This window comes from Acinonyx jubatus, chromosome F2 (genome assembly GCF_027475565.1).
Source record: "Acinonyx jubatus isolate Ajub_Pintada_27869175 chromosome F2, VMU_Ajub_asm_v1.0, whole genome shotgun sequence".
Lineage (NCBI taxonomy): Eukaryota > Metazoa > Chordata > Mammalia > Carnivora > Felidae > Acinonyx > Acinonyx jubatus.
Genome location: NC_069394.1, coordinates 47,320,385 through 47,341,432, shown reverse-complemented (window position 1 = coordinate 47,341,432; position 21,048 = coordinate 47,320,385). Strand labels below are relative to the sequence as shown.

General features: G+C 35.8%; 1 protein-coding gene across 1 annotated transcript in view; it reads right to left on the bottom strand.

The window, feature by feature from the left end:
- MMP16 (matrix metallopeptidase 16) overlaps nt 1–21,048 on the bottom strand; it is a 291,993-nt gene that overhangs the window by 11,564 nt on the left and 259,381 nt on the right. Inside the window, exons 8-9 of the mRNA XM_015074740.3 lie at nt 15,082–15,232; nt 5,224–5,339 (exon numbers count right to left, since the gene is read on the bottom strand). Of these exons, the coding sequence (XP_014930226.1) occupies nt 5,224–5,339; nt 15,082–15,232 (267 nt within the window). The remainder of the gene's footprint in view (nt 1–5,223; nt 5,340–15,081; nt 15,233–21,048) is intronic.

Sequence of the window (21,048 nt, the reverse complement as noted above, 5' to 3'; positions counted from 1 at the left end):
TTCAGCAGGGAGCTGGTATTTGATCACACTAATGAAATCCAATGTAATTACTCAACAAGCTTGGGTGAAGAAACGTTGAAGACTTGCCAGATAATAGTACATGAGACAATCACTGTTGAATAATGGCATTGATTTAGAATTAAACAGACCTTCAAAACAGGTGAATTTACTTCTTATATTTATAAACTGGAAACCAACAGCTGGAAGTGTCCTCATCTTTAATTTTTAGTCAAAGCTAATTACTGTGAACCTACTGGGTACGATGCAAAAGTTCAGAAGTTTCCATTTTTACATTTATACAGGCCAAATTTTATAGTAGCACACTCCACATAAAGGAGTAGGATTGTAGTTTACTGAATATATTTGTTATGAGGTAACATATCTAGTCCATAGAATTTAAATAATAAAAATACTTGAAAAGAAATGGCCTGAAATCATGGTAATAGAAATCTGTCAAACCTTGATCCCACAATATTCATCTCACTCAATAATGTAGGTCTGGTTTTGTTTCCCCACTTATGAAATAGCACCTGGTTGAAGAAATGTTGATGCACTCATTTTTCTTCCTTTTTGAGAGTAGCTTTGATGTTACACTGTCGTAGATGTTATGCTAATAAGAATAGCAACCTGAGATGAATTCTTACCCAAATTACCATTTTTTGAGAAATTCTGAGAAAAAATTCAGTGGGGCTGTAATGTATTATGTGACAGCTTTTTCTTCTCTCGTATTTGACTGGATTTTACTGGTGACTTTTCTATTGCTTCATACTAAAATGTAATGAGACATTGTCCACCCTAATTGTCTTGTTTTAACTTAGTAAATGTTCCTGGATGACAGTGCCTATGTGTTCTCTGTTTTCCACTCTGATATATTTATTAGTAAGAAGTTAATTAATGTTTAATAAATGTGAATGAATAAACTGAATCTTGTGGAAATATGTGTTTGAATTTCACTTGTATATTTTAACCCAGGGTGAGAATGGGGAGTAGGGACTATAGCAAATCAACAGAATCAAGAATCAGGCTAAAGTAGGGCTGTAATCAGCAAAATGAAATGCAACAGTTTAAAAGTAGAATCTTGTATTTACCTTAGAAGTGCACTTTCTAAGGAGAAAATATAGAATATCTAGGTGGTATGCCTTGATGGCAATTAACATAGAAACAATTTGAGGGAGAGGCAATTCAGTGATTCTTCACTAAAATTTTAGTATGTGTTAAAAACTTGTTCTTGCTTAAAACATGGTCAAATAATAAATGCTAAGAAGAAATCATTCCACTATATTCTTTATGACTCAAATCTCATTTATATTGCTGTGTTTTCAGAAACTAAAAGTAGACAGGACAATGAGAAAACCGTTTAGATGGTTACAGGCAAAAACCAGGAGGATGATGGCTCAGGAAGCTACATTCTGAGAAAGCCTAAATTTGTCTAGCGTGACATGATGAAAAATTAAGCCAGACTTGACAGATAATCAGTTACCTTAATGATATAATGTAGAGAATGGTGTTAAATTTTCCTCTTTGGAGATAGTATATTATAGCACATTCAGTGGGGCTAGAATGTTCTAGTTTCAAACCTCAAATATATAATCTTACCTTTCTTATGATCATGAATAAGTTACTTAAACTAGCTGATGCCAGTTTCCTCATTAATAAATAATAATTACATAAAGTTATTTATGTTGGACAATTAAATTAGATAATGAATTTATGTAGCACAACTGATACATGATAGGCATTCAATAAATAGCACCAAGTATTCATATTTCATTGATAAAAATGGCAAAATTAATACCCGTAGGTATATAGGGAGGCATACAATATAAAACGCACTCTTCAAAAACCTATAGCTGAATTGCTGAATCTGTAGACTTTTTTTTTTTAAAAGATTACCACTAGGAGACGATTCCAAGGGACAAATTCCTACATTGACAGAAGGATAAACCAGAGAAAACATTCAGTGTTCTATCATCTTTAACTTTATGACTATCAAATACCATGCGCATAGACTTATGGGGAATTACTTTCAGTCAAATTACAAATAGAAATTTGTTTACTTAATAATTTGAACTTTTCATCTTTCATACACAAATCCAAGGGAAGAAGTTGTGTAAACTGTGAATTTAAGGTAAGAAGCTACAAGCATGACATCTGTAGATAATGAAAAGAGGAGACTTTGCTGTTGACAGACCAAGGCCTTCCAGATAGTTTGGTATTGCTATTGTACAGAACAAGTGTTTCAGATAAATGAGATATCTCCTCCAGGCAGTGAATTTTTAGAGTAATGGGAGGCATAAAATTAATTTATACAACTAATATTTATTGAATATTTACTATGTGACTGTCTTCAAAGAGTTTACATCAGAGCGGATAATGAGCATATAAGCTGATTATTATGAGATTTTGAGTGCAAGGGATAGGGTAAGCAAAAAAGGATATTCAAGGAGGAGAGCCTGAAAGATGAAGAGTGACGCAATGTTGAAGTCAAATCAAAGAGGGGACTGGACAGGAGGGGTCCAGAAAACATAGATATATTGCAGTTTCATCTGTAGGTTTTAGTCATTTGTAAGCGTTGATTTTTCCCAACATGTTCTTTGTCAGTATTTTACAAAATTATTTTTTACTATGTAAAGAGAAGCCTCGAAATTCTGAATAGAAGAAAACTTGTTTTTTTCCCCCTTCTGAAATTGACCTTTGAGGTGGGTAGAGAGTGGGGAAAATGCTCATAGGAATATGATCTTGGTAGTCTCAGTCCTGTTTTGTAGGACACATAAAATTGAGTAGGAATTTTGGCAGGGGTGAAAACTGATAGTATGTTGTTAATTGTATTAATATAACCAAAAGAATGTAATTATGTATTCTAACTTAAACAATTTTGATGTGTTGCTTCATACTTGTTCAGAAACTATTTATGAAAGAGTTAATTCAGTTCAGAATATACTCTTCAGCACAATTTCACTGATTTATACAGAATGAATATGATTAAATATTCAGATGGAAAAGAATATGAAAAACCATGGGACAGGGGGCATCAAGAAGATTTTTTTAATATAATTATGATTTATTCCCAGAGAATCTGATCAGATCTCAGATATTAGAGGCCTTGTAATAGAAGCAGGGAAAATGAAAAGTTAATGTGGTAAGGAATTCAGACAATGTGTACTTTTTCAGGGGTGCCTGGGTGGCTCAGTCAGTTAAGCGTTTGACTTCAACTCAGGTCATGATCTCATGGTTCATAAGTTTGAGCCCCATGTTGGGCTCTGCAGTGATAGTGCGGAGCCTGCTTGGGATTCTCTCTCTCCCCCTCTCTCTCTGCCCTTCCCACACTTGCACTCTCTTTCTGTCTCAAAATAAATAAACTTAAAAAAAAAAGATTATGTGTACTTTTTCAATCTTGTGAAACAATTTACTACTTATTTTAAAAGTTATTTTTATTATAAAAGGTAGACTCAGTTTAGAAAGTTAATAAAACAAAGATAAGGAACGAGAAACTATTATCAAACTTTCTAGAGGTAATAACCAGTGAGATCTCGGTTGAATTTTCTTTGCAATATTTTTGTATACTATGTGATAATCTTTACTGAAGACAGTCTAGAGAAGTGGTAAGACTTCTGTAAATATTACCTAGAGTTGGTTTTATCTGGGCTTTAATAAAAGCCCTTTAATTTAACCTCAAGAAATCTCCTCTCCTCTAGCTTCTTCCTCGGTGACACCTATAATTCGTAGGGGTAATTTCAATTTTCGGCCTCCATGTGATCATTTTTCACCTATTTCTTTCATTCCTTTGTCCTTTTCAAATTCATCTGTATAGTTTGAGGTTTTGAACTTATTTTGATCTGGTTTTACAAGCCTCCAATGTGGCTGCACTGTTACTTCCCTCATTTTTTTATTGATAACCTTTTGAAAGATATGTTTTCATTTCTATCTGCCCTTTCCTGTGCATTTCTGCTTTTATCACATACTGGCTTTATCTTAACTTGGTCTTTTAATTCTATGAACCCATAGAATATACAAAAAAAAACCTGTAGTTCTCAACAAGTTATATGATCAGAGCTTCTAGGTTCTTTCTGACTTTGTCTCCGCCTACACTATATTACTTGTGGGGTACTCTCATAGAGCATGTAGTATATCACTTCATATGACAAGGGTCATAATACAGTTTGTGTACTTAGACTTTTCTCATTGGTATTTATTCATTCCAGGTCTCAGTTCCTTCAGGGTTACACTCAGTGTATAGTTGTCTTCAACTCTGGCAATATGCTGATGATTAATTATAGTTTTCAGTGGTGGTGTTGATTTTCATTTTCCTCCTATTTCTTCAGTAAACTTTTTTGTTCTTTCCTCATCCGACACATTTAATTTTGTTCCTGCAAGTGATATTTATTTTGTTCTTGTTGCGTATATGTTACAGACTTTCATGCTATTGAGGACCCAAATGGTATATCATTTTCTTATGGTGTGCTTTTTCTATGTATTTCAGAATTATTTCTCTTTCCTTTGTTCTGGAATACTGTGTATTGTTCTGGAATACTTAATTATTATTATGGTTTATTCCTATGTACTAATCTCTGAATGAGGAGAGAAATGTTCAGATTTTACATATACCAACAGATAGGAGTGTATGGATTTTCCGTTGCTTGGCTGACTTTCTACTTTGGACCTGGCTGAAACTCAAATCTTGAGATGGAGAGCAAGGAACACGGGCAGGTCTCTGATCTGCTTCTTGTTATTGAGCAATCATTCAGCCACTTAGCCTGACTGTATTGAGTTGGGATCTTCCCTGTTTGCTGACACTCTAAGCCAAAAGTGCGCATTAAAAATTAACATCTTCAGCATGCACAATTGCTGGATGTCTTTGTGTCTCAGGCCACACTTATAACATACCTTCCGTGTGACCAGCTCCTGTCCTATATATGTCTGCTCTTAACTTTCTAGTAATTTTAATAGAAAAATAGGCGAGGTTACTTCGAAGGTATCCACACCCTTCATTTTAAAACATTACCTTCATTTTTTTCTTATAAACTAAAATAAGCTGAGGTAAAAAAAAAAAAAAACATCTGAAGCATAATATTAAGCATAAATTTACGAAGGAAAGTTCACATAAATATATTATGGCCCTAGTATGGTATTTTCTAATGATTTAATCTCTCATAATGAAAAATTAGAATGCATTATTAAAATATTTCGTAAACTCATGAAATATATAATGCATATGCTGCATACCATTTTCTTTGTGCACAAAGGCTCCCTGAGGAGATTCAGGGATACCTTTCCAGACGGTGATTGGTTTGGGATAGCCAGGATCCATGGTCTTCATTTCTTCACTATATCTCCAATATCTAAAAAGGATAATAAACAAAACAACAAAAAACAAAACACATGCATAGAGAAGGAAATTATGTATACACAGTAATAGCTAACATTCATTAAATCCTTGCTGTATGCTGTTAATGATTTACAAAACTGATTAAAAACATTAGAAAGACATTGGATACAAAGAACATTCATTCTGTTTTCTGTCTTGCACATATTAAAAATGGGTATTATTATTGTATATTCTGTCTGCTAAAATTAATTTAAAAATTCTAGCTAAGTATATTGTACTTCCTAAATATATTTTCAATTCAAAAGGGTATCATCAACCTAAGGATGAATAAGAGGTTTTCATGATTTTTGAAAAATCTTTCTTAGGCAGCAGAACACTTTTATTTTTATTTCTTTGGAATCATCTTAAGCAGAATCTTGATTCATTTTTCATTCATTTGTTCACTTAACAAATACTTACTGAGTACCTTTTATGTTCCTGGCATATTGTAGACACTATAGAGATATAACCTTGAACAGGGCAGACATGCCCAGCTCTCATCTTTCTTAAATTTTAGGATATGTACAGGCAATAAAACAATTTATTAATAAATACATACTATGGTAGGAGGTGGTAAGATTTAGAAAATAAGCAGATAAAGTTAGCTAGGCATATGGGAAAGCCATTTTAGTGAACAGAGAGGTCCTTCCTGTGTCGGACATTTGAGCAGAAAGCAGAAAGAAGTGAGGTGCAACACATACAGCTTTTGGGAGAAGTTCCAGGTAGAGGAACTAGTTAGTGAAAGTTACTGTGGCAGGCACAAACTTGGAGCACTTAGGCATCCACAAGAAGGCTAGGGTGACTAGAATTGAGCTGGTAAGTGGAAGAAAAGGTCAGAGTGGGAACAGAATCTAAGATTAGATAGACCTTTATGCTACAGCAAAGCCTCTGGGTTTTCTCTAAGGGATATGTGAGGCCAACACAGATTTTGAGCAGAGGAGCTTCAAGATCTGGCTTATTTTTTAAAGGAACATGCTGGGTGCTGTCAGTTAAATAGACTTAAGGAGGTAAAATGGAAGCAGGAATCCCAATTAGGATGTCACTGCAACAGTCCTTGGACTGGAATGTAAACTGTAGAGTTGATGGTAATTCAAGGGATTGGGATATATTTTGAAGGGAAATCCCAAAGAGCTTACTAATGAGTTGAATGCAAGATGTGAGAGAAGGAAGTTGAGTGCAACTCAAGAATCTAGGGCCCGAACATGTGGAAGAATAATGTTGCCATTCAGTAAGCTAGGGAAGTGGGGGAAGGTAAGTTGGGCTGGTTTGAAGAATCACGATTTTGGTTTTAGACATGTTAAATTCAGGTACCTGCTAGACATCAAAGTGGAGTTGTTGAAGAGTATATGAGTGTAGACTTTAGGGCAGGTCTTGACTGGAGTCCTCAGTGTATAGATAGGAAAACAGATAAAAGGAAAGCTCGCCAAGAGTCAGAACTCTAGATCCCCATGCCTTCACATGGTGGCCCTTCAGCCACTTTCGCAGAACTGCTAGACATCCAAAAAACAAACTGTAACCTGCCCTTCTGGGGATCAGTCATGATTGTTTATATGTTCTAAGAGTCAAAGAAGTTTATGCGTTTAATATTCAAAAGGAATGACAAAGCTGGGGTGAAGCCATTGGCAGTTCCCAGTATTCCTGACACTTTAGGGCAGGCATATGCTCTGTGCATCATCTCGTTTAATCACAACAAACCCATCAGACAGTCATCATTGTCCCCTTTTAAGAGAGGAGACTTCTAAGAGGACAATAAGGGATAGATTTATAAGCAATTGGTCTGACTTTAAAATTCCTTCCTCTTTCCTCTGTGCCCACCAAATACGGTTTTCCAAATTTAAATTTATTTGACAACCTTTTGCCTTGTTTTCCCACTAAACATCTCTTTCCATCTTCTAAAGCTAGTGTTTTACCAACACAGGCTTGGGAAGTGACATACTTAATTCATTATCTCAGGTATTTTGGCTGAAATCAGAAAAAAATAAGCATTTCCTGGTCTTTTTTGGATATTTTCCTATTCTAGGTCTATGGAAGATTCTTTATCTATTGAGTTCTGGGGTTTTGTACATAAGGTTTTGCTCTAGTTCCTAGAAACATCCATTCAAGTAACATCTGGAATATTAGCAATTCCTCCATCCTCAATGTTTACATGGAAAAGAGAAAAAGATTGTTTCATGAAGTATTCCAATAAGTAAGCCACAAGGCAGATTTTATCCAAAGAGGGAAATATCCTGTTACAGGTATTTGTCACAGATTCTCATCAAAAGAAGATGAGAACAGTTCTGATGGAAAGATCAGGAAAAGCTTCATGGAGAAGACTGAGCTAATATAATGGTGACTGGCCCTGTTTTCTGAAGACAAGAAGGCAGAATCATTAGTGTAATGTTCTACCAATTTTGAAGTATATTTTCTTTCACATTTAGTTCATGGGAACATCTGCTTTAAAAATATTTCTGAATATTTCTTTCTCACAGAACATTCTATGATGAATATAGAATGGTTACTCTGGTTAAATTTCAAGATACCATCTCTTCAGTAAATATTTCATTTCTGTTTACACTAGACATACATGTCAACTGGTTCCTGCACTTGACCATAAAGAAAGCCTCTCAGGGACACCTGGGTGGTTCAGTCAGTTAAGAGTCCGACTCTTGATTTTGGGTCACGTCATTATCACAGGGTTTGTGAGATCGAGCCCCATGTCAGGCTCTATACTGGCAGGGCAGAGGCCGTTTGGAATTCTCTGTCTTCTTCTCTCTCTCTCCCCTGCCCCGCTCATGAGCATACTCTTTCTCTCTCAAAATAAATAAACATTAAAAAAAGAAAAGAAAAGAAAACCTCTCAGAGAGAAAATGTTTAATGCCTTATTTTCACAGATTCTAAGAAAAACTTTTTTTTCGCATTTTACATCTCTAAAATCAGAATGTACTTTACAGTAGATACTGTATCAAAGTTTACTTGGTAGGGTTTTTCCCTCCTGATAGATTAAATAATGACTTACTTATAATAAATGTTATTTTTGGATATAAACTACAACTTAAAGTAAGCTTTTCAATATTGCTATGTCAGAAGTTTTGAACAATTACAAATCCTGGGGACAATGGGATCACACCCTGTATGTGATTTAAGAAAGATTAACTACATTCTTAGAAACCAGGTTTGTTCTCTGAGAAGTAGTTGTAGCGATGTTCTTATAACAATACCAGTAATTTATATAGGCTTTTGTAGCTATAAATAAATTTATACATATACATTATTTTATTTCATTTAAGTCCCTCAACAATCTTTTATATTGCATATTACAATGCTTTCTATGATGATGTCCTAACCATAGATTTAGTATGTATAGTCACTCAACTCAGTTAAAAGATAATGATTTAGTCACATTCACTCTTTTGAAAAGTTGCAGAGTTGAAACTCTAATACTCTCAGCTTCATAGTTTAGCATGTTAGTGTTATTGTTTCCCTTGGGCATAGCATTCTTACTCTCAGTACTCTCTCTCAACCTCTTAACATACTTAAGTATAATTTTCCTTCTTCCCTCCTTCTGTTCAGTGATTTGCCCACCAACACTTTTTTGAGCACCTATATTATATGCCAAGCACATAAGATTCATAGAGATCACAATTTCAAGAAAATATTAATGGAATGTGAATTCTATTACACTCTCTTGTAGGAACATAATTCTGGTATGAATTTATCAGAGTAAAAACATTCCTCCCTTTCGTCACTGACAGATAACACAAAATTATAATTTGGGATCATTTCACAATTTTTGAAACACTCAGTAGGCTTGGACCCTCAGTTATCTGCTATGTGGCAGTTTTGATATATATCCAGTAAACTTGAATGTGATTAGAATCATCTAACTATATTCAGAGCTGTCTTATAAGAGGTGCTGAAGCTTATTCATAAATACAAGTTAGCATTTTAATTTACAACATATTTGAACATATTTCAAAATGAACAAAAAGCTCATCCCACTGATGTTTTTCTCCCTGAAAAATAAGTTTACGGGTTCCCTGAGAAGCATATTAACATATTCAGATGAAACCTGGGTAAATAAACTATTTGTGGGTTTACAGTTTAGATATTATAATGGAAAAAAATGGAATTTTGTGCAGGAGGGTCAGCAAATGATAAAACCTATTATAAATGAAATTTATAGTTTTTTTTCCTTCCAATATATCAGTTATCTCTAATGTAGAATTATGACTTTAGATTGCTGATTCTTTGAGAAAAGCACTGCAAATCAATGCTTCAAAATAAATTATGATTAGAAATGAGATTTATTCATTTTATTTGACTTAAGCATGGGTCACATCCATAAGAGACAAAAGTTGTCCATGTAATGGTATATAGCATTTTGTTAAATTTCTCTGCTAAGAAAAAATGGTATAGAAAATTCTGGAATGGTATACATACCAAATTCAAACTGAACAAAAAATGGCTCCAAGGGTAATTTCACATGACCCAGCCATTTCTTCATCTTACTTTGTCTCATCTGTACTTCAGAGTCAAGACTACTCGCTTCTGTTAAGTTACATAAAATACAGCACCCCTTCTTTTTTCATACCCAAATAATTATACAAAGTCCCACTCTTCAGAAACATTCTTAGTGATGCAACAGAATTGGAGATACCAATTTACACTGTGTTGAATGATCTTAAAAACGCATATATTGAGTAATTACTTCATAAACACACAAGTTAGGCTGAAGGAAATAAATGTTTTTCTGTTTGACTATTAAGGGTGATAATAGTAAAAACAAAAGTGGATCTAAATTTTGTCTTTCTTTGAACATATCTTAAACTTGTTAAAAGTTAAGCTTAGAATGAAGTATGGCCATAGGGAATGTATCTGTGAGAAGATGCTGACAGATGAGTTAGAAACATAGCCTTTTAGAGTTAAATGCTATGAGGATCAAAATGTATCCAAGTATCAAATTATAGTGTATTAAGAAAAGGGCAAGTAGGAATCTGAGGAAGTGAGTTCCAGGCTGTATGTGAAATAGTGAAATACCGGAAATTTTAATCTGACTTTACAGATCTATTTAAAGAGCCATCATTTCAACTATTCATCTTTAGCTATCTGTACACTTAGGAGATTTGATGTAGGCCCCTGCTATCAATACAATTTATGTCAATCATTCTCCAGTGTGTACCTGAGACTGACCTTTCCACTGAGGCAAACTCAAGTTATCCAGGTACCCACTTAACTCCTCCAGTTGGTGTGTGAAACAGACATCTCAAACTAAATATGCACATTTTTTTCAATCTTTTAATCCCCTTTCCCCAATATTCCTTCCCCAGTCTGCTCTATCTCCAGAAAGGGCACCACCGTTTCCATTTTTGAGGTGAAAAACCTAGAAGTTATCTTTAATTTGCTTTTTTCTCACCCCTAAAATCCAAGCCATAAGAAAGACTGTTCTGATTACACTCAAAATATATCATGTACCCATTCCTTCTCCTCCATCTCCACTGCTACCATCGTATCCTCCTGTACTACTCCAACAGCCTCCCGGTGACCCTCTGCTTCCACTCTTGAAGCCCATTCTTTACTCAGAAGCCACAGTGATGTCTGTGAATACACATCAGATCATCGTGCTTTCCTGCTGAAAATACCTTCCATACTTTTTCACTGTACTAGAATCAAATCCAACACATTTGTCATGGTCTATAGGGCTCCATATAATCTGGCCCATGCTTACCTATTTGACTTACCGATTACCTTCACCACTTAACTGGCTATGTTGTAGCCACAATGTTTTATCGGATTTAAATATTCCAGTATTATTGCTTTTGCACTCCTGTGTCATCTGCCTACAACCTATTGTTCCAAACAGCTTCCTGTGGCTGAAACTTCACCCATCCAAGGCCCCACTCTTGTGTCTCCTTCATCAGCAAGGGCTCTGACTTCTACACCAATTTTCCAAACACTGCTTCCCACCCATGAGTCTCTATCACATTATCACTTTGCTTTATTTCTTTGTAGCATTTCTCAGTGTTAAAAGATTAGGCTCATTTACTTGTTTCCTGCTTACTATTGCCTCCTTTAATAGAAGCTAAGTGCCACGGAAGCAGAAGCCTTGTGGTCCTTTCTTGAAAACACATGTCAGTCACATCATATGTGCTCAAAATATCTTTTTGAATAAATGAATGAGGGCTGTGCCCGGAGTACTATAGAAACCTTAAGGAAGTGGGAATTAGAGCTGTTGAGAATTGAAAAGTCTGTCTCATATTCATACTATCAGCATGGGCAGTTGGGTTAGAGAAGGATGAATTCCTGTGGAGTGTCATTGAGTTTGTCTACACACTGGTAGGACATGGACAGGATGCGGGGCTGACATATGGTAGCACTTGGACCAAATCTAATTTAAATCTGTGCTTTGTATGCCTAGAAAATTAAATAATGATTCTGATTTTGAGTGCTCTTCTAGTATATTTGTACTTTCCCACTCACTACACTACCTACTATTATTGCCTTACATACTATTGCTGTACCTGGCAGTATATACATTATTTGCTTGGCCCCTTAAGGCAGTTGAGTTTTTTACACCTGGACTAGATGATCTCTAAAATCTCCTTCTTCTCTTAGCTTTAGAGAAATAGAAACCAATTAATCAACAATCATCTGTCCCCTGCCACCCTTCTTAAGCAGAAAGAGCAGTAGGAGAAGAGGGAGAAGTAAGTAAGGACAAAGCAATATTCAGTGTTTTTGCTCAAAAATATACTCGGAAAATAAATAAAATGTTAAAAAAATTGGTAGGTATTAAAAATATACAGTCTATAAGGAAGAAAGACTCACTGAATTCTTATGTAAAAGTGACAACCAAATTGTTGTTTATATGTTTCAGTCAGGTAGTTTAATGTCTTATCCATCTACTTATAATCTAGAATGAAAGTATTGACAAATTGTGATTTTGGAATTATAGAATTATATGAATATGAAGGAATCTGCTTATAAGCCACCTATGACTCATGAAATCTTACAGAAGATCACACACATGGAAATTAATTGGATTCTTGCTTATAAATATTAAAACAATTTTTTAAAATGTTTATTTATTTTTGAGAGAGAGAGAGAGAGAGAGAGAGAGAGAGAGAAAACAGAAGTGGGGGAGAGGCAGAGAGAGAGGGAGACAAAATCTGAAGCAGGCTCCAGGCTCTGAGCTGTAGAACTTGTGAACCCTGAGATCGTGACCTGAGCCAAAGTAAGATGCTTAACTGACTGAGCCACTGGGAGCACCAACTTATAAATATTTTTTAAACCTATAAAACCAGTTATTTAGGCAGAGCTTAAAACAAAATATTTCTCCATATTTTGTTATATTTGTATGTAGCAAGCGTCTCAAGTAGGAAACAAATGAACTAAAACTCCTTTTCCCATTTACTATGGCCTTCATTCTAGTATGAATTTGGTATCTAACCTTCATTGATTTCACTTATTTGAGGCAGTGCACATTTAGTTTCTAAACTTAAATTTTTCAATAAGTGCTGAATTTTAGGTTGGAAACATTTTAAAAGTAATACCGGCATGTGTGAAAAAACAAAACAAAACAGGCTTTCTGATCATAGAATGGCAGTTTTTGTTACCATCTGGGAAATCCTCATTAAAAATGTTACATGAAATGTCCTGCAGAAGTGTGTTTTGTCAGCCTTTTGTTTCTATGCCTTTCTCCATCCCCCACCCCCCAAAAAACCCAACAAAACACTCCTTATTGAACCTGGTCCTGAAAAGGTACATTCAAGCAATTAAACTGGCTGGGGGCTTAAACTCTAACAACCTTCAGGGTTGTTATTTTAAGGAATATGTTATAAGTCTGCAGATTTATTTTCATTAGTGGTCACCATGCTGTGGCCATCAATTTCTTCTTTCTTCTTTCATACTCTACCCACTTATATCTTGCTGAGAATCAACTTTTTGTGGCTATAAGTAGCATCTTCTCCTTCAATAGATTTTTTGTTTGATAGACCTTTTTTGTTTTTGTGATTTGGTAAGAAACACTTAGCAAAACTTTAGTGTCATGATACTGCCTGCAAGTTTATGAACATTTTGCTATAGAAGTATACACAAATCAAATGTATAGAAAGCTAGTAACAGAATAAATTAAAAAGTATATATTCTAATCCATGAAGACAAATTATAGGAGTTTTTTGTTCACAGATAAAGCTCCATGTCTGAAATCATTTGCAATTAAAAATTACAAATTGCAAAAATAAAGGAGCACCTGGGTGGTTCAGTCGGTTAAGCGTCCGACTTCAACCCAGGTCATGATCTCACAGCTTGTGAGTTTGAGCCCCGCATCGGGCTCTGTGCTGACAGCTCAGGGCCTGGAGCCTGCTTCAGATTCTGTGTCTCCCTCTCTCTCTTTCCCTCCTCTGCTCATGCTCTATCTCCATAAAATTAATTAAAATTAATTAATTAAACATAAATCAACATTAAAAAAATTTTAAGTTTAAAAAAAGCAAATTGTAAAATAAAGTTTATATCTTATATAAAATACCTTATATATCTTATATATACCTTATATATAAAATAAAGTTTATACCTTACATATTTTTCTACTAAAGTTGGAGACATATTATAGGGTTAAACCGTGCCAAGATTATAAGGCAAACTCAATACTAGGTGTTGCACATTAAAGCCTGTTGTTCCTATGTGTGTTTGTGTGTATGTATTTTTTTAAGTTTATTTATTTATTGAGAGAAAGAGAGAAAGCCGGGTTGGGGCAGACAGACAGGGAGAGAGAGAATCCCAAGCAGGCTCTGGGCTGTCAGCACAGGGTCCGACGCTGGGCTCAATCCCAAGAACCATGAGATTGTGACCTGAGCTGAAATCAAAGTCAGACGCTAAACCGACTCAGCCACCCAGGCACTCCTATTTATGTATTTTTAATTTACTATAAAATGCATACTTAAGTCTTCTACATACAAAAAATTATACTGAGTGTCACATTTGACCCAGCTAGTAGTAGTGTAATTAAAATTTTATTTTTCATCTCTATTACTTCTTCTACCTAATACTAAATTAAACCAATAAAAAACAGACTTCCAGTTACATTTTATGTGCACTTTATATCAAAAATGCACAGGAGTGGAGCCTAGTAGATGCCACGAGTCATAAGACTAGTATAGTTCACTCAATTTTTACTAATGCCATATAAGAAAATGAAAAGAAAGGAAAAGAAAAGAAAGAAAGTTACAGGGAAGGGATATTAATTACACTTTAAGCTAAGTGATAGCTCATAACACCTGTTTGTAGGTACCTAAACAATCAGCTTCTTAACAACTAGAACCCATGACTAAACTGGATTATTTGAAAATGCTCACAGTTAATTACATGCAGAGTGTAAAACTTTAATTTTGAATACGAAAACAAGCAAACAAAACAGACTGTGCGATAAAGTGCTTTTAAAATAAAGTAAAACGTCAAGAAAATGCATTGCAGGATTAGAGATACACTGCCTACACAGATTTATAGGCATGATAAGTGATGGAGACGAGGAAGAACATGTACATTCCTAAGAAGGTCATATTATGTGGGTATATTACAGGAATATTATCTTGAATGTTGTTTAAAAATACTTTAGATTTCATTAATTCTTGTCTTTATATCACACAGATTCTTAATCAACAATACACATCCACTATAGAGGAGAAATATTAGCTTCTGTAAACATTAGTTAACTGTCTTTCCCAAGTGAAATGTGTACTGACCTGTCCCCCTTGAAGAAATAGGTTTTCCCAACGTCTTCCCACCAAATGGCTGAATCAATTCCATGCGGAGGAGTTCCACTCCCAAGAGTAATCAAGTCATGAGGATAACCGGGTTGTAGGGTTGTATCCTTAAACACCCAATATTTGTTACCTGTATGAAATAAGTGCAAATGCAGAATACAATCATTTAATGTCAGAAATTAGACTATATCTATTAACACAATGCATTTAAAATCATTTTACATGAAATCCATAAAATAACTAAGTAGTAGTCACTTTTGGCGCTTCGATGTTATTGTTGAAAGATTGTCTTCAAAAGTGGATACAATGAGTAACTATGTAATAATGGAATCAGAATCTGTGAATTAACTCAAGAAACGCAAAAGATCTACAACTTGCCATAATACAATTCTGAATCAAGAATCAGGAGTTTCCCTCTAGGAATTGGAGGCTCTATTTTTTCTTTGAGGCTAAATCATTCCTGTGTTTTGTGCATTCTGTGTATCTTCAGATTGCTTTACTGAGTATAACCCGTACTCCATTGAAACACATCCTCTAGGCTGCTCTTTTCCTATTATTATAAACATTCAGAAGGTCCTTTGGTCTTATAAAGTCATTTTCCTTTCACCCTATGTGCTCTATCCCTCTCTTTAAGAGTGGTAGCCTAGGGGAAGAGAATTTTAACCCTAACTTTGTTTGGAATTGCCAGAGCATGGCGATATTAACAAGAAGACAAACTTTAGTAAGTTTTATTGCTGTTTTGAAATTATCTATAGGCAACGCACTTCCTCACATCCTATACCACTGGCCAAATGTGCTTACCACTTCTCTCTTTGGTACTGCCTCTGAAGAAGTCTACAACCATTCCTCATTCCACTGAAAGCTGACTTAATACCAACTTTCCCCTGAGGATTTTTGCTCTGGAGTCGCCAATGCTTTCCAAGGAAATCATTCTCCACCCCTATCTACTGACACAGTTGCCCACTTAAAGTACTTTTCTCTCTAAGCTGCTAGAAACATTTTTTTTTTTTTTGGTGGTTGGGGGTACTTTTTTCTTAAGCTGCTCCGTTGTGTTTCTGTTTTTTAGTAATGTTTATTTGTGAGAGACAGAGAGAAAGAGAGAGAGAGAGAGCTGGCAGGGGAGGGGCAGAGAGAGGGAAGAAGACAGAAAATTCCAAGCAGGCTCTATGCTGTCAGCACAGAGCCCATTGCAGGGCTCCAACTTATGAACTGTGAGATCATGACCTGAGCTGAAATAGAGTCAGTGGCTTAACTGACTGAACCCAAATGCCCCTCCTTTTTGTTTTACTTTTCCTCTCAGTTCTTTTTATTATTATATTAATATTATTATTATTATTTTAATTTTGAGAAAGAGAAAGAGAGAGGGTGCACAAGAGGGGGAGGAACAGAGAGAGAGGGAGAGAAAGAATTTCAAGCAGGCTCTCTACTGATAATGCAGAGCTCAACTCGGGGCTCAAACCTATGAACTGTGAGATCATGACCTGAGCTGAAACCAAGAGTTGAATGCTTAAGCGACTGAGTCACCCAGGCGCCCCTTCTTCCCAGTTCTTAAATGTTGACATTTCCTAAGCCTTTTTTTTTCTGCCCTCTTCTCTTATTCTAAATTCTAAATCGGAAGTAGGGGCTGGGAGTGATGATCCCACACTTAAATACTTTCTAGGGTGAGCTAAGGACTAGAGTGGATGAGGTATCCAAATACTGAGACACATCCATAAAAGTCAGCAAATATACATTGCCCTAAAGTTCTATCTACCCCCCACACCAACATAGGATACACTGACCAAGTATCCTATGCTCCTTCTAATAGATGTAAGACTTACTTGTTACAATATTTCAATACTACCCCTAGATGAGGACTATGATAACCTGAACACAACAGAAAGCAAAAGCAAAACAAAACAAAAAAATAACCCCCCACAAAACAAACAAACAAACAAACAAACAAACAAACAAAAACATGTCTTCAGGCTAGATTCAGTTAAGTGTCTTTAGTTTGTAACTAGGAGTAATCTTCAAAAAAATTTTTTTTAATGTTTAATTTTAAGACAGAGTGTGAGTGGGGGAGGGGCAGAGAGAGAGAGAGGGAGACACAGAATCTGAAGCAGGCTCCAGGCTCTGAACTGTCATCAGCACAGAGCCCAACGTGGGGCTCGAACTCACTGACTGCAAGTTCATGACCTGAGCTGAAGTCAGATGCTTAACCAACTGAGCCACCCAGACGCCCCAGTAGGAGTAATCTTATTTACTCCAAGAGCTTCTATTGCCATTTGCTATCATATGTAAAAAACAACATTTATTGAGTACCTTCAGTGTCCCAATTATCATGTTAAGTACTAAGGGTACTAAAGAGAAGAAGACAGACCTGGTCACTATCCTAATCATCCTGCATTCTACTGGATTAGGCAGATGAAACCAAAGATACAAAAATATAATTGTAGTAGTTGAAGACTACTGAATGCTATGAAGGAAATACATCAGGGGGTGAGAAGAAAGAAATCCTAAGGGGGAAACTCCTTCAAGTAGAGCAATCAGGAAAGCTTCTCTGAAGAAATAACACTTAAACCAAAATTTAAAGAAAGAGAAGAAGATGCTATCTATGCAAAGAATGTCAAGAATAGTATCCCAAGCAAAGGAGTTTGGTAGGATTAAAAATGAACAGATCAGCGGAGTGTACTGAACAAAAAGAGAGTGGTACTGAAAACGTATGTGGTGGGTTTTAGTCTTATTTTGAGCGCACTGAAACCATCGAAGAGTGAATGGAGGGATATGATCCGTTTTGTATTTTCAAAAGATGATTTTTTTTTTGCCTTTTGTGAAAAATAGATTCTAAGGCAAAGAATGGAAATGAGAAGACCTGCTAATGCTCTTTTGCAAGAGTTAATTAGTTGAATCTTTCATCAAAACTTACTTTAGTGCACTTACTAGGCACTATTTTAGGCATAGAGATGCAGCACTGAATAACAAGGGCACCACCTCTGCTTTATGGAGCTTAGATTCTACCCAATGGGTATGGGAAAACTGAACTTAGACAAGCAAACAAAGGTAATTTTGGAGAGAAAAGTACTATAAAAATACAAAAAAAAATGCCTTAATGTAAAAGTGATGGGATGGGAAGAATTGGTTGTATCAGACACGGGAAAGATCCCTTTATTCAAATGAGGCGTGATTTGTAACTTACATAATTCAAAAAAGCCAGCTCAGTGAAGATGGTTTGATGGGGTGGAAACACCAAGGACAAATGCCTTAATGGGAAGAACCTTGTTAGAGAGCTAGGATACAATGTTGTTGGAATGTATGGGAAGGGTAGACGTAAGGATCATGTGGCCTTTATCAAATTTTGAACTTCATTCTAAAGTGAAATAGGAAGCCACTAAATAGTTAAATTAAAAAATTCTTTGCTAGTAGCCTATAATCAGGTGACAGCAATACTGATGGAAAGGAGAAAATGGACTTATGACACATTTTGGAGATGGAATTGATAGGCATTGCTGTTGGGTTGGCTGTGGGGAATTAAAAAACAGATAGGATCAAGGATAATCCTCAAATTCTGACTTTTGTAAGCAAGAGAAGAATTGTGATATAAAATAAGCCAAAGAAGACTGCGGTGGATGGGCTATAGGGGGCTCAAATCAAGAGTTTGAGATGTCAGTGAGATATTGAAATGAAGTCAAGGAAGCAACTGGATATGTGAGTTTGAAGATAACAATTTGTAAAGTCACAAGCATAAATATGGTGTTTACTAATTTAGGATTTATGCATATATATATATATATATATATATATAGAGAGAGAGAGAGAGAGAGAGAGAGGGAAGAATATATATAAAATAATATATAGAGAATATATAGAGGAAAGGTGAAGAGGAACCAGAATTGGGCTTCTAGAAATCTATGTCCCTCAAAGAGGAGACAAATGCAAAGGAGGCAGACGAGGCAGGGAGGAAGACTAAAGTAAAAGAAAACCTTAGAAGTCAAAAAAGAGAGTGGCCATCAATGGCTATCTGTAATCCTAACAGCTCTTCAAAGCCAAATGGTATATATAGGTATCTACTGGGGTTTTCTATAAAGTTGACCCACAAGTTCAAATTTGAACTCATCAAAGGACCTTTCTTCTTGTTTCAACTATTTGGGTGGATGACACACTAATTATTCTGTTGGTAGTAATGTAGTAAACATCTGCAGGCTTCCTGTTTATTGTTTTTCATACCTGATGGATCATTATATTTAGCTAATTTGATTACTAAACTCTTCCTTGAACCTGTCCCTTGCAGTCCATTCATATTGCCACTGGTACTAGGTAAGCTTTTCAGTTATCCCTTCTAAAGGTGATTGTCTTGCTCCCATGCTGTGAAGTAGGTCTCATTATACTCCATATCTCCCCCATACATTACCATCCAAGCCTAGAGCCAGTCAAAATTCTGTAAAGTTATGGATTATAGGCTAGGCAGATGGGCAGGGATGAGCAGACCCATCTGTTCTTCTTTCTTGGGAACATGACCCAGGGAATATTGAGAGACATTCCCATTCAGCAGAGGGAATTGACTATTCATTATATGGTCTGAGGCTTGAGAAGCCATGACGACCATAGGCAAGCAGACATTATGAGGATGTATAAATTGGGTAACCAAAGACGTGAATTGAAACAGAAAACAGAATGGAATAGATGCAGTGAGCAAAAGTACACATAGGAGAGAGATCAGGAGGCCTATGAGAGAGATGGCAAGTGTAACAGTTCTTGAGTGAATTACTGTCACACATCCCACATCCACCCTAAACTCAATTAATCCTGTTGGGTTATTTTTTCTTTTAACTGAGTAAGATTATTCAGTATAAATTTCGGCCATGCAAACACCACACAAGGTATCTGATGTGCTTAAGCTCAAGTCTGTTAGCCAAAGTCCTGGGTTTTAGCCAGTGCACCATGCTGTCTTCCATCCATGTGCCTTGAGAGCGACATTTTAATGTTCTAACTTGCATCGTTTCAATAGCTTTCTTTTTTAAAAATAAATGTTTATTTTTATTTTTGAGAGAGAAAGCATGAGCAGGGGAGGGGCAGAGAGAGAGGGGGCAGAGATCTGAAGCAGGCTTTATGCTGACAGCAATGAGCCCGATGTGGGGCTCAAAACCATGAACCATGAGATCATGACCTGAGCAGAAGTCAGACACTCAATGGACCGAGCCACCCAGGACCCCAATAAGTTCTTTTTTTGTCTCCTTGACTCCAGTCTCACTTTTATCTGTCTTCCACAAGGTCATTAAAGGGATCTGTCTAAAATGCATACCTGATTTTATCTCTCTTTTGTTTAAACTTTTCAGTGGTTCGTCATTGCATTCAGCATAAAACCCAAATTCATCTATGTCATTTCAGGGTTCTTCTCAATATAAATCTCTTATTTCATCTACATTCCATTTATTTCCGTTTCTGGAAAATGGGTACGACTCTTTCAAAACTTCACTTAACATCATTTCTCTGGAAAGCAGTTCCTATCTGAGTAAGGTGGGCCTCTCACATTGCCAGAGTACCCAGGCTTCTTCTTTATCATATTACTTAGTGCACTTTTAGTACATATAATTTAGTGCATTAATGGATCACAAGCCTGCCACCTGCTCTAGGCTGTGAACAACTTGATGTGGACAAACACTGTAACTGGCACTTCCTGCAGTACCTTATGTATAATGGTTGAAAATTAGTAGGTGCTTAATAAATGGTTATTAATTCAAAGACCCATGTTTAGTATACACAAATAACCAAAGATAAGATCAAAACAAAAACAAAAAGTCTACATAAATTACATTGTGGGCCCTGTCTTGAATCTTGTTAGTAGAGCAGAAAAAAATTAGTTTTATAACCACTAAGAAGTCTAAGAAAATAAAAAGGCATGCCCCTGTATTATGTTGAAGGGTTATTTAATTACTTATATTTAACTCTGTGTTGGGAAATACTATC